The sequence below is a fragment of the Sorex araneus genome, chromosome 1, assembly GCF_027595985.1.
Source record: "Sorex araneus isolate mSorAra2 chromosome 1, mSorAra2.pri, whole genome shotgun sequence".
NCBI classification, from domain to species: domain Eukaryota; kingdom Metazoa; phylum Chordata; class Mammalia; order Eulipotyphla; family Soricidae; genus Sorex; species Sorex araneus.
This window is the reverse complement of record NC_073302.1, coordinates 358,981,749-358,996,069: the sequence shown is the minus strand read 5'-3', so window position 1 is coordinate 358,996,069 and position 14,321 is coordinate 358,981,749. Positions and strand designations below refer to the sequence as shown.

The following is a 14,321-nucleotide window of genomic DNA, read 5'->3' as shown; positions in this document are numbered from 1 at the left end:
ATTCTCAGGTATGACCACAAAACAGAACAGATCAGGTCAGGATTAGGGTACTACAAATAAAAAACACTGGAATCAGGGCCTAGGCAGGGGGCATGGTCAAGCTCCAAAGCAATGCCTGTTCCACACTCCATGTGGCTTTTGCTGATTTCGTCTTCTGAAATGCTTTTCCTTCATTATAGGTGTCAAACTTAGAAAGCTATCTGGCCTAGAATAGGCACTCCATTAAAATCTTGTTCAATAAATGTTGTGCATTAAAGTATTTTGCAGAGTTGGGGATGGGGAGTACACCTGGAGATTAAATATAATGAATTGTTTGCGGTTCTCTTTACAAGAGATTCATGGTTAAATACATACCCATGCATTTTTGGTTTTGTTTTTTCAAAAATGAATATTATAATCATCAAAAACTGATCTTCCCATGTTGAGGAAAAAAACAAAGAACTGGAGGTAAAGTACAAAATACACTGCATAAGACACTCATGACCTGTACCTATTACCTAAGCATGACACAGCTGAGTCTTTCTGGGAGCCTTGGAAGCAATCCCAAAGAAACCCTATTCTAGCCAAAGAGTAGGCAAGACATACTGTGAGGCAAGTCCTCATATAGTATCTATTGAGTCAATAGCAGCTTTTAAAAACAAGTCTCAGTACTATGAGCAGACAAGCTTCCTTCATTTTTATTTCACTCCTTACCGGCATTTAAGTGTCCTAAATATACTTATACACAACCTTGCAGGGTACAGTCTGGAGGTACAGTCGAACAGGACACTTATAAAAGTGGGACAGCAGCGTTTCACTGTAGCCTACAAGGAAGTAGAACTTGTGTGCAGGCAACTGTCTAAGGACCAGAGCACAGATTTCCAGCTGGTTGGCTCTACGCTTTAGAATAAGCTGATCAGCTAGGCAGCCTGGGAAAGTGCCCATTATGAACTTTCGAAGAAAAACATCTTCCACAGTCCGCTCTGCAGCATGTTCCTCCCCATCTAGGTTACCTGAAGACAAAAGGGTACCAGAGAGTTGCCAAAAACTCCAGCAATAACATCCAAGAGCATTGAACAGTCAATTCCACATCCCCCCATTTCATCTTTTCTTCTATCAGTAGAATAGCACTTTAAAGTTGAAAGTATCTTTCCCAAACCTAACTTGTGGCATAGGTAAATTCATGTTCTACAAAAGGAAAGAAAGAAGTCTGATCTAGGGCACAGAGCTCTCCATTTCCACCCCTTTCCTACTCTTAACTTCTGGGCATCCTCTAAACCAACAAGATGAAGCTGCAATTACTTCTGATAATAGGTGAGACCTTTCTCACCAGCCAGGGCCAGGCCACAAACAGTAAAATCTGAATGTGAATCTTGGAATCCCCAAACCCCATGTGTTTTTGTATGAGTTTCTACCCTCCGACCCTACGACCCCAGTCAGAGTTAGATCCTGAGAAGGAAAGGAAAGAGACTATTTTTTTTTTTTTTTGAGAGAGAGAGAGACTATTTTAAATTCTTGACAAACACCCAAGTTCAGAGGGCTCACACTGAAAATACTATTGGTCTGTGCAATTTTCATTGAAGCTGTTGCAGGCAGAGCCCTGGTAATGTATAGCGGGAACAGGCTCTGAAACATAAACCAGGCAGAAGGCTGGGAGACCTTTGACACCAAAGATCTATTTCAGAAATCTGAAAACCATTGAGATGCAAAATTCCAGGACCAAGCAGGGATGGATTCCTGAGAGAAGCAGTGGCCAGATCACCTGGGAGTAAAGGCTCCATCACTGAACAAAGGCCATGCAAAGAATATCAAAACACCACCACCAACTGCTCCGAACTTTGGCAGCCAGCCTGGCAATGTACTTAGGGGTGTGCCCCACAGCCATGGGAGTGGGAGGGGTGGGAGTGGGGGGTGCAGTTTGGGAAATTGTAAATTGAACAGAAGAATATGCGTGACCTCTTCTATGCTTTCATACTTTTGCATACACATGCTGTCTCTGTCTCCTCTCTTGAGAAGCATGCCTTAATACTTGACCATCTTTTGGGATGTGTAGATGATTGTCTGCATTCTTGATAAGCCAGTGTTTACTACTGAGCATATAATCTAAACCTACCTCTCTCCTTTCTCCTTTTATTTCCCAGTAAGCTTGTTTTACTTCAGTGTTTCTTTTCTGAAATGTTTTTCTGGGAGGGAAAGGTGACAGATCCAAAGAGCCTGGGTAAGGTTTAGGATCAGCTCTCATGCTAAAAGAAATTCCTCTCCACAGCCTGAGTCCATTGCTCCCAGAGAAACTGTGCAGAACAAGTGGACTTCAGGTGCAGGTTGAAGGCTGCCCCAAGCTGGCAGGACCTGAGCCACTGAACCATGCAGGGACTCACTGCAGACTTTCATAAGTCCTGAACCTTCCAAGCATTTGCCAGGGTGGTAGACAAGGAAACAGTCTGAGCCTCTCTCCTCCCCAATTCACATAAGCCACTTGGGAAATCTCACTCTGCTAGTGAGGGTAAAATCCACCAGCAGCAACAAAGTCATCAAATAATAGATTAGCAAATACAGAACCCTTACTCCTGTGGGAAATACAGAGGTAGGAATTTGGTTACAGTATTTCGTGAGCTTATTAACGTATATCATAAACGTTCTGCTGATTAATAATGAACCCTGCCTTCAACACAGCTGAATAAACAGCTTACAGGCATAACTTCTCTGTAAGGAACTGGGCAGTTTTCTGTACTTCTCTGAATGAGTTTCTGACACTCCTGGGTCCTGTGCGGAGTAAAAGCCTCTGTGCGGCAGTCCCGGTGGTGCCCCTCACCTGTGTGCGCTGACAGCCAGCCCTTGCGGTGGGCGATGTGGTGCGGGGCGTGGGCCTCCTCGTACGTCACGGGCTTGTCCCCCTTGCCCACTCGGACTCGGGCTGCCCGGTTCTAGGAGCAAAAGAGGCCACTTCTGCTGCTCGGCACGGTCCACGTGCCTCACCCCTCCCTCCAGCCCTGCTCCCCAGCCCCTCCCCCGGCCGCCACCACGGTCCCCTCCGTCGCCACCACCACGTCCCCGCGGCCCCGCCTTCCGCACGGCCCCGGGCTCACCTTGGCGCGGACGGCAGAAACGTGAAGGGCGCGGCTGGCGCCAGGCAGGCTCCCGGACAGCACCTGTGGGGACAGCACCTGTGGAGACAGCACCTGTGGGGGCATGAGGCGGACTCTAAGGCACACAACCTCGGCCCGCCACCACACCCTGCGTGACACTCACCGGGAACACGAGCGCCCAGCGGCGAACCAGCGCCGCCATCTCGGCCGGGAAGGGCGGGGCGAGTCGCCAGCGCCGACGGGCTCAGATCTGCGCCTGCGCGGGCGTGCTGGTGAAGGCCTCGCGCCGCACTCCAGGGCGGGGCCTCTGGACGAGCGGAGCACGGACCTCTGGGTCGGGGCGGGGCTTGGGGCGGGGCCTCTCGGACGGGGGCGGGGCTGACCCGAAATCGGAAACCGACCGTGTTGCAAGCTCTGGATGGGCTGTAAAGCGCACTTGACCTAGAAGCTCTGGGGGGCTGCATTTGCCCGCCTTCCTACAACGTCGTGAAGCGTATCCCTGAATCTCTGCACCCTGCCAAGGTCCTTGCGTATTATTTTAAATCCGAAAATCTGATGATTAAAACACTATGTTCGGCACAAAGACCCGGCTCTCCTAAGGGTCTCCCGGAGAGAGGGCCTGAGGAAAGCATGCAGCTCTCACCTGCCTCACCCCATCAAGACCCTGGTTCCCGGAGGACAGCCGAGAGCTTTCCCAGGATTTGGAAATGAAGGTGCTGAATTATGTCTCCAAGATCCTTTGGTTTGTTGGGGGAACACTTCAGTGCTCTGGGAGTCAGAGATGTTGGAGTCTAGGTGTTGGAGAAGCCTCTTGCAAAGCAAGCGCTATAATGTCATACAATCTCTCCACCCCACCCCTCCAGTATTCTTAACAAAACCCCTTTTGCCTTTTATTCACAAATAAAGAAGAAAAAAATGTTGTGTGAAAGTACCTAGTTCCTCAAGATTGAATTATACAGAGGGAGGTTCTAACCATAGTATTGCCACTGTAATTGGCACCAAAAATCACTGTGAGGGGGGAGAAACTGGATAGTTTATTTCAGAATTCACCATAGTTACTGTAAACATTAGGGTAGGCAGGCAGTAAGATTCAGGAGAACAGACCCCGGAGAAATGTTTGGAAAGACAATGTTTAATTTGAAATGGAGCTCAGTGAAGAGTTTTGAAGCTATTTGGAGATAATTCACAGGCAAGAACCAGACTGAGGACAAAGAGAAGAGTTAAAAACCCTTGACAACTCCTTAGCAAGGACTCTGAGCCCAAACCAAGACAGACTGTAAAAGACCCACAAATAATCAGTGACCCAAAGCAACTTACAGCACTCCATACTGAGCTTGACTGCACCTCTTTTAGGGTGTCAAGTGTCTTTTAATTGTGGTTGGTTTGATTTGGGGCTACTTCTGGCAGTGGCTGAGGGCTTCTCCATGGCCCAGGTGGTTGCTTAGAAGTCACAACTGCAGTGCTATGGAGACCAAGCAGTGCCAGAGATAAAATCCAGGGCTCTGGCATGCACCCCACCCTTTCATATCCCTGACCCTTGGGTTATAATCTCTTATTTTAGGGGCTTCCCTGTCTCTCTGATCATCCATTCTCCCTTAAACTTTTTAATCCTCCCTTAAAAAAAACTTTTCACTGTTCATTGAAAACTTTGTGTGCTGCTGCGTGCCTCACCGTGTACTGCTGCACACCTCACATGTGTGCTGCTGCGTGCCTCACCAAGTGCACTGTTGTATGCTTCACTATCTTCTCCTGAAATTATTTTGTAAAAATATAAAGAATCTAGTGGTGGTTCAGACTATTTTCCTGTCAAGAGTCTCAGCCTGAAAACCATAGCTCACAGCAAACTTGTGTGGCAGAAATTCACTTCCATGTAGTTTAAGTGGATTTCATGTGGAGATTGACACCGGTCTCTAAGAGATTTAATGTAGACTTAGTCACCCACCAAGTGCAGGAGACTACAATCATGACCCAGAGGGCACACACCCAAATAACCACATCGACTCAAGTTGGGTGCAGTGTGACAATCTTAGTATACTTGAGCCTCAGTTCAATTATCCATAAAGTGGGTTTTGTTTATTGCATAACTTCATAATAGTTCTATTAGACCAAATTATGTGAAAAGAAAGTAATAATTTACAAACCTACATCTATCACCCTAATACTGTTTGCAAACTGCTATGTGTTCCTATGGGAAGAAGATGGCAGTGGAAGCAGAGGTGGATCAATTGCTCAAAATCACACTGGGGAGACAGAAAGTACCTAAGATAAATTTTTAGTTTCCATTACTTCATAATTTGATATTTTATAATCTGTTCCAGTAGTGAGAAACATTAATGGTTAACTTTCTGCATTTTGGCTATGTAATTCCTGGGACTAATGACTCCATCTATTAAATGGGAATAATGGTGACAGTTGTGAGCATCACCTTGTAAAATGCCTGACAAAGCAGTTGAGAATTACCTTTTTGTTGGTTTAAAGAACAGATATCCCTGATATCCCTATACTACCAGGCATCTTTCTACCAATTACTAGTTCATGAAAATTCACAGACTACTACCCCCAACAGAGAAAAGGAGACAAGGCTTACTTTTCAGTAAAGGTGGGTGGCAGAGGTACCACAGAAATGCTTGGTAGGAGATCAGGAGGTACTGTGTTTGGGGTTTAACTTCTGCCATCCAGGAAGCAGGCAATATCATAATAAAATTTTTCTTTATACAAGCCTCTCTTCCTTATGCTGTTCCCTAGAAATTCCAAAATAATCTAGATCTTACATGTTTTACACACCCTGTTACCTACCTTTTATCAGCTTTGTTTCTTTCATACCTTGTTGCCAAAAGGATTTGGGGGGGGGGAAATCATATGAATGTTAATATATTAATATTTATTAAAATAACAAAGCGACAAGCTGGAGTGATAGCACAGCAGGTAGGGCATTTGCCTTGCACATGGCCAACCCGGGTTCGATTCCTTAGCCCGCCAAGCTACTGAGAGTATGGAGCCGGCATGGCAGAGCCTGGCAAGCTACCTGTGGCGTATTTGATATGCTAAAAACAGTAACAAGTCTCACAATGGAGACATTACGGGTGCCTGCTCGAGCAAATCAATGAGCAACGGGATGACAGTGATAGTGACAGTGATACAGTGAACAAAGTGACATTTTAATACATTAATATAAGTAACTTTACTCTTAAATTAGCAGTGAAAAATTTTAATGGAAATATTTTCTTTCTCTGTAATTACATTGCTTTTCCCATGAATCCTGTAAAGGGGACACTTCTTATCCAGATTTGCGGATCAGAGGATGAAGTCTCAAAGACTCCCTTGAAGCTTCAGAACTAGCCTTATTCCAGCACATGTGCTCATTCCATACCTAGTATTGCATTATATCACTAGTTGAGGATACATGAGGAAAGGGAATGGCCTGGTTCTTCAAGGATGGTCAGATTGCTCAGGACTGACCCAAAGGGGCTACCTCAGCAGTTGTACCCAGGAACAAATAATTCACACCAACGGCCAATCTTACACCCCAGCATAAACTTCAGCAAATGAGACTTTCACTCTCCGTTTTCAGACACTGTGCTAGATCGGGACATAAAGAAGAGATAAAGATATTCTGCCTTCTTCAGAGAACTCAGGTGAAGAGGGCATAAATGGTACTAAGTAAAACGAAGTATCAGGACCATGATAGGAGCACATAAAGCCCCTCAAATGAGTGGAATGGAGGCAGAGTTGCCATCAGAGGCCATCTTGAGGGAGACGTAACTTCAGAAGGAGCCAAAATTGAGGAGAGAAGACTTGAGGCACACAATAGCACATATGAAACGACCGAGTCCAGGGAGTGGACTTTGTGGGATACTGGAATGGCAAATGCCAAAATCAGGATCAAGATCACCATGGTTCTTCTCTGCACCCAGTGGTGTTTGTAAAGCAATCCTCTAAAATAATTTTGAAGTCCCAGGAATTCAGAATAAGTTTTGACCAAAATCTTTTTTTCTCATAGAAGTAGCGGGTTTTTCTCTACTAAACTAATTCATCTGAGGAGCTGAGAGCTGCATCAGGTAGGTATTTCTAGTACATATTACTCCACACCAGTCCTGCTAGGTATTGTGTTTCCATAACTGAATGACACATGCTAGACTGAATTGCTTTAAAATTAAGTGGCTGCAAGGAAGAATACCCAGATTACAAGATTAAACCCTGTTTATCATGCCAAAATGTTCAATACTGGGGTAGAATGCGGGCAGTTTCTTTAGCCTGATACTCACAGGTATGCAGACTGGTGAAGACATGTCTCGGGTGCATTGCTGGTTCCAAGCACAGACAGGCTCCTCCCAATTCAGTCTGTGCACTTACCAAAAAGCAGGCATAGGTGGAGAATGAAAACACTGGAGAAGTTGAGTGACTTTCCTCAAGAGCTATGTAACTAGAGGAAAGCAAGTCTCAGACTTGGTACTAGACACAGGCTGAAGTTCCCACATGCTCAGGCAAGCCACTTCCAGTCCCCCCACCTGTACCCCCACCACTCACCAGTATTTTCCGACTCAGACTTTCAGGCTTAATTACAATCCAAGATACTGATAGGTTCACTCTTCATCAGAGTAACTAAATTTCCTGTGAGGAGCTGTCTACCCTTACATTCCAGTTACTAAGCTGGCTCCAAGTCAGCTGCCGTGTAGTCCTATGATGGATTCTAGGGTCTCTGAGACAATAAGATAATCTTCAGCTCTGATGTATAGGGATCCTCTGGCTGTGGGAGTGCAGGAATTAGTAGAATGGACAGACACTTAACATGTAACCTCCAGAGCTGCTAGAAAAGCAGCGGGGAAGACCTAGATTTCACAGAAACTGAAATCAAAAGAGCAGCTGACTTCAGGGTCCAATGGCAAATCTCTAAAAGAGAGTGAGGCAAACAAGTTACTATTTCTGAAAAATAAATCATTTGTCAATTTTCCCTGTTCTTACACCCAAGAGCAGTGATAATCTTAAACACTGCCTAAGCAACTCCAGAAATTCTGGGTTGCTCAGTCCTTCAGAATAGTTTTGGTCCAGGCTGTCCAATAAAATCTTCTCCATATCTGTTACATCTAATGTGCTGAACCTTTTTAGAAAAAAAACTGTGGTGTGAGGGACCAAAAATAGGGTCTCATACATACAACAAATGACTCTATTACTGAGCTACATCTGTAATTTCTATAATCATGAACCTTATTTTAGGACAGTGTGGTTGGCTTCCATTCTAGTTTTCTGGAATAGCTTGAGTTAATTTTGAGGGAACAGTTGATACTCAATTTTTCCAGCGCATGTACATTGGGGCCCAGAAATATCATGGATACATTTTGTATAGTGCTGGAGGATCAATTGGTTCACTTCATGGCTTTGAGGAAAAATAGCTGGAAGCAGTTTTGGTATTTTCACATGTGATCTAACATCTTAATATTTGTGTTATTTAATGAACAAGGAAGATATTCAAGTTTCTAGTACTGGAAGATTACAGAATCATTTTGGCTTCAGAAGGAAAGTCTTTCTCCTCAATTTATTAAAGTCAGGTTTTCAGAGTTTAGACTGTGTTTAAACTATTTTCATATAGAGAAAGTAGAGAAAGCCAGGGTCTTAAAACAGCGGGGCAACATTTTTAAGAACAAAAATGCAGCAGATGGTGTGTGTTTCCCCACAGAAACAGTGCCCAAAGAGCCTACCATTTAAGGAAAGGCCCCAGGGAGTGTTCAGAATTATATATACATAGAGGTGGAGCTAATCCATGAATTTACATTACACTGTAAACCAATAAGTTAAAAAAATAAAGTAAGGATTCCAGTTTGAAGATTCCATTGTAAAGGCTACAAAAAGAAACTCCAACTCACTACGGGGGTGGGGGAGGAGGAGAGAGGAGAAAAGGGGATCTTAATTTCCTTGAAATAAAAGAGAGGGAAGGACCCATGACCTAAGGAACCAGGCTCAGAGAACCATGTAGATTTACAGAACAAGTGGTAAAGCTGGGGCTGAATTATGAAGCTCAGTTATGAAACTGATCCTTGGTAAACACTGGTATAAGTAAGGATTCCAGCTGGAGAAACAGTAGGTGAGGAGCCAAAGTTCTAGATCAAATGGTAGCAGATAGGTCTTAGACATTATCAGAGTGGCCTGGCCCCAGCTGGCACTGAGGAAACAGGCTGGGGGTGCAAGAGTTTGGGGAAGATTAGTGGCCAGGAAGCAAGGTGTAGGCTCACCAGATCACTCACCAGCTTCTCTCTACACATGCAGAGAACCTACTAAACCTTTTCTTAGCTATAAAAGGGAATAATGATGGAGAAATCTTGGACTTACTGCAAAAGTATTTAGCTGTTTCCCTGACTTCTAAGAAATGATGCTGAGCTTTAAGAACATGGCATTTTAAAAGTCACTTCTCTCAGGTGTCCTCCACTTAATGTGTTCTACTATCTACCTCTCCTCGGACACTGCAATCCTCTTTGCAGAAGTAGGAAAATTAAGGCACAGAGAGAACCTGTCCATTTCCAGCATTTGTGCATTCATTCATTCATTCATTCATTCAACAAACATTTATTAAGCGCCTACAATGTGCCAGGCCCCGAGGGTACAGAGTTGGCTAACATACAGTCCCTGCCCTCAAGGAGCTCACAGTCTAGGAGGGGCAAACTGCAAACAGGAAATCATGATGTCAAGTGTCAGGTGTTGTGGCAGAGGAGTAGACAAAGTTGGAGGACATAACAGCAAGTAGGGCCTCTTCCTGGATGGGACTGGGGAAGGCAGTGCAGGTCAATCAACAGAATGCCACACTAGTGACTTGACCACCAAGGGTATTACTCTACAGACAGGACTGAGTCATGGATGCTGAGCTCAATGGAAGAAAAGACACGTCCACTTCCTCAGGACAACTCTCTGACCTTCTATCCTGAGTATCTATCTATCTGAGGCCCAACAGCAATCAGACTGCAACTCTCCACTCCAGGGGACATAAGAGAGAAGTTATCCAAAAGGTCAAATCCCAAGGCCTTTTAAATAACTCAAAGAGAAAGAAACTAGTACTGTGGCTCTTCTTTCTGCCCCAGGGCCTGGGAGCATTTCTGAACAGACCTGTGCAATTATTTCCTTTCTCAACACTGTTTAGGAAACTCCAGGTCTTCACCTCCCCAACTTTCACTATTCTCTTTTCTCATATGAGTTGGAAGTCATCCCCTCATAGGTGCCGGGTACAGCTTAGAGTGGACAGCTTACTCAGAAAGAGAGTGCCCTCAGCAAGCCTTTCCACACTCATAGTCGTCTCACCAACTCAATGAGCTGCTGAATGTTTTTGTTCTGGTTGGACAGACCATTCCTGATGTTTTCTAATAAGCATCTTTTCAATTCAAAAATGGCTTCACTATATCCCAGGCTCACAGCAGCCATGGGAGGCACTCCATGCCACAATCCAGGGATATGCCAAATGTGCTGCTTCTCTGGATCACAAAAAGCCAAGTCGGCCAGAGTCCGAATGCCATCACCCTGTTTCTCCATGTGCACTGATGCTCTGCTCACATCACTTGCTTGATCTGGGAGCTGCCTCCGTTCTCTCAGTGTAGGACCGAGGTTCTGGTATACAAACTGATAGTTGGGCATGTGCCCTGTTTTCTCCAGCCTCAGAAATGCATGCAGAATCGCGGGAGGAATGTCCCTTGTTTCAGCTAAACTGACCACAGTGACATTACTTAGTGCCATAATCAAAGTGGCCAGAGAAGCTTCCAACTCAAACCTTTCCCCAGCTGTGGTCAGGGCCCCACTTATCAACCCCCCAGAATCTATCACTAGGATATGGTCACAGCCCAGGTCCTGGCTAAAGCCCTCAGTCACCATTATAAGTTGCATGAAAGCTCCTCGAGGGCCACAGACCCTGCCTGTGGCAAATCGCAGACCAAACATGGTATTGAGCAGGGTGGACTTCCCTGTGCCCGGAACACCCAGTGCAGACAGGACCACCAGTCTTGATCTTCTCTCCAGGCGTGCATGCAGTTCCTTCAGGAGCCCTGTGACCCAGTGCATGGGGGTGCTGAGAGTACTCCCATCCACCAGCTCCAGGGGTAGGCCCTTTAGCAACAACTCCAACGCCAAGCCTGGGAAGTGGGCAAACCGCCTCTGGCATGCTGGCATCTTCCCTGCCTCCACAAGACAACTCTCTGCCTCATAAAACTGTCCCATCTCCCGCACGAAGTGCTCCACTCCCAGGGACTCCGGCCAAAGGGGCTCACTGAAGCCCACAGTTCCACAATGCTTGGGTCTCAGGGTAAGGAATGTCTCTGGAAGTTGTCTTGCCCTTGACTGTGCTATCCGAGCCAGTCCCCACTCCATCCACCTGAGAAAGTACTGCTTTTCGCTGAGAGAAGGGCTGCTGATACCATTGATGAATTCCTGTACCCCCCAGGCAGGGTCATGGCTGCACTGCTGCATTCGAAGTTCTAATAACCGATGCCTCAGCTCAGTTCTGTACTTCTCAGGAGAGTCCCCGGCCCACTGGACCTGGCAGAGCTCCTTCTCCACCGGGGCCACCTTTCTCCAACAATCCCCCTGTAGTCTGAGCTCATCCCTTTTGTAAGTGTCTGCATCTTTGATTTTCCTGGTGATCCGCTCCATCCGGTCTTTTGCCTGCTGACAGTCCTCACAGTCCTCGTCAACTTTCAGTCCCAGCTTACGAGCTGCATTTGCCATATCTTCCACAGATGCCCGCCTGCAGGGGGACCGGGCCACGTGTGTCACAATAGATCGGACCCTTCGCACAAAGCCCGCATTGTCTGTACTGCTGACTTTCACAAGAATGTGTGAGTGATCCATTTTCAACACAGGAATTAACTTGTTTAGGAATCGCAAGTTTGTGTTTCGTTTACCACGGTAGGGACTTAGGATGAAGTAGTATTTTGTGGCTGTCCCCTTCATTGAGTACAAAAGTTTGTATTCTTTCTTACTGATATTGTCAGTCAAGATGAACACAGCTGAGGATACTTCTGTCAAGAGCTTAAACTGCAACCAGTGAGATCCAATGTCACCTCTAAGATTCAGAAAGGCCATGGGTTCCAGGAAAATGTCCAAGTCTTCCCTACCACTGGGAAGAAACCAAGTAATTTCTACCAGCCCATCTGCAATCTCCCGAGGGTTGGTGCCCAAGTTGAGATCTCGATGCCAAAAGCAATCTCGCTGCCTATGGCTTGGACTGAGAATGGTGTTGAGAAGCTGGGACTTGGAGTTACTGCTGACCTCCATGCGTACAAAGGCAAAAGTGGGCAATCGGGACAGGACCATACTCTCTTCTCTGAAACTGCCCAGCCCACGGGGGGGCTGTGACCACCATGTCCGGACAATGCCCCTCATAGCCCATAACAGAAATGTATGATAATGGTTTTCTGAGTCAGGCAAAACAAGAGGAAGTGCAAACTGGCAGAGGGACATTTTTAATATGATTTCTTGCTGCAGGAAACTATCTGATGAAAGCAGAAGAGCACACAGAAGGTCCAAGGGGTTCACTGGTATGTCCGGAGTGGGAAGCTCAGAGAAGGAGTAGATGTCTGCGGAAATGTCATCAGCTGTGTCCCAGTAAATAATCTCCTCTTCTATCTGACTCTCCTTCTCCACAGGCCTGGCATCTGGGGGTATGTCCAGCACCATTGTGGTGTTCCTGGCTTCAGCATTGAGGGCCTGCAGCTTCCTGAGGAAATTCCAGGGCAAGTCTTTGGGAACCTGAGGAGCCAAGTTCTTCATACTGTCACTACTGATCTGCAGAGCATCCTGTAGGCTGAGTTTCTGGACCTGATATGTCTCTAATCCCAAAAGTGACAGTATTTCTTGTAGTCTGCTTCTCTCCACTGTGGAGACAAATAAATAAAATAAGTACTCCATCCATCTAGGCTATCATTCAGATTTTTTTTTTTTTGCTTTCTGAGTCACATTCAGCCATGCTCAGGGATTATGCACTCAGGAATTAACTTCTAGAAGTGCTTGGCGGACCACAAAGGATGCTGGGGATTGAACCTGGGTCAGCCATGTGCAAAGGAAATGCCCTATGCGCAGTACTATTGCTCCAGCCCCCTATCATTCAGATTTGAGGGATGATAGAGGGATGACAGAGATAGAGAACACATCAAGGTAAAGAATTATTAAGATCATCCAGAACCCAATTGCCGTCGGGCTCAGGGAAGATCTCCACAGGCACAACGAGCTTCATCCATGAGTAAATCAGCTGAAAAACCCAGAAATGTGGGACTTGTGTTAAGGGGAAAATTTATAGCTCTGCAAGCATTTTACAGAAAAGAAGGAAGAGCCCACATATATAACTTGACTTCATAGTTGAAGATCTTAGAAAAGGGCAGCCAAAAGGAGCCCAAACCAGGCAGAAGAAAAAAAATAATAAAACTTAGAGCAGAAATTAAAGACATGGAAACCCAAAAAACAATTCTAAAGATCAATGAAACCAAGAATGTTTCTTTGAGAAAATAAACAAGAAAACAACTAGCAAGACTCACATAGAGAGAGAGAGAGAGAGAGAGAGAGAGAGAGAGAGAGAGAGAACCCTAATAAACTGAATCAGAAAAGAAAGGGCAGACATCACAACAGAAACCAAAGAAATTCAATAGATCAAAATGTCATTCAGAGATTACTTTGAAAGTCTGTATGCCACGAAACAAGAGAACCTAGAAGAAACGGATAAATTCCTGGATTCCTATGACCTCCCAAGGCTGAGCTAAGAAGATTTGGAATACCTAAAAAGACCTATCACTATCAAGGAAATTAAAACTGCAATCAACAGGTCTTCCCCCCAAAAAAAGCCCAGGTCTAGATGGATTCACTATCGAATTCTTCCAAACGTTTAAAGAGGACCTACTGCCAGTTCTTCTCAAGCTTTTCCAGGAAATTAAAGAAAGAGAATCTCTCCCAAACAGTTTCTATGAAGCACATATCTCCCTAATACCAAAAGCAAACAGAGAAACCAAAAACCAAAACCAAAACCAAAAAACAAACACAAAAAACAAAACTACAGACCCATATCCCTGATGAACACAGATGCGAAGATTCTCAACAAAATATTAGCGAATAGAATCCAACAACTATCAAAAAGATCATAGACCATGACCAAGTGGGATTCATCCTGGGGATGCAAGGATGGTTTAACATTTAGAAATCAGTCAACATAATCCATCATATCAACAAAAGACAAAAACCATCTGATCATATCAATAAATACAGAGAAAGCATTTGACAAGATCCAGCACCTGTTTC

General features: G+C 45.2%; 2 protein-coding genes across 7 annotated transcripts in view; both read right to left on the bottom strand.

Annotated features, from left to right (window-relative positions):
• Positions 1-651: 651 nt before the first annotated feature.
• MRPS24 (mitochondrial ribosomal protein S24) lies at positions 652-9,429 on the bottom strand. The gene is made up of 4 exons (XM_055123873.1): positions 3,229-9,429; positions 3,066-3,158; positions 2,792-2,903; positions 652-992 (listed from the first exon to the last, which is right to left on the bottom strand). The coding sequence occupies exons 1-4, from the start codon at positions 3,265-3,267 to the stop codon at positions 709-711; spliced, it is 528 nt and encodes a 175-aa protein (XP_054979848.1). The 5' UTR covers positions 3,268-9,429; the 3' UTR covers positions 652-708.
• A 141-nt stretch (positions 9,430-9,570) lies between these two features.
• Positions 9,571-14,321, bottom strand: part of URGCP (upregulator of cell proliferation) — a 66,589-nt gene continuing 61,838 nt past the window's right edge. For 4 of the 6 annotated variants that reach the window (XM_055123870.1, XM_055123871.1, XM_055123872.1 and 1 more), the window contains one exon: positions 9,608-12,910. In XM_055123870.1, coding sequence (XP_054979845.1) covers positions 10,335-12,910 — 2,576 coding nt within the window. In that variant the 3' untranslated portion in view covers positions 9,608-10,334. Of the gene's footprint in view, positions 12,911-14,321 lie in introns of all 6 variants that reach the window. The other 2 variants (XM_055123869.1, XM_055123867.1) reach the window with 1 other exon arrangement.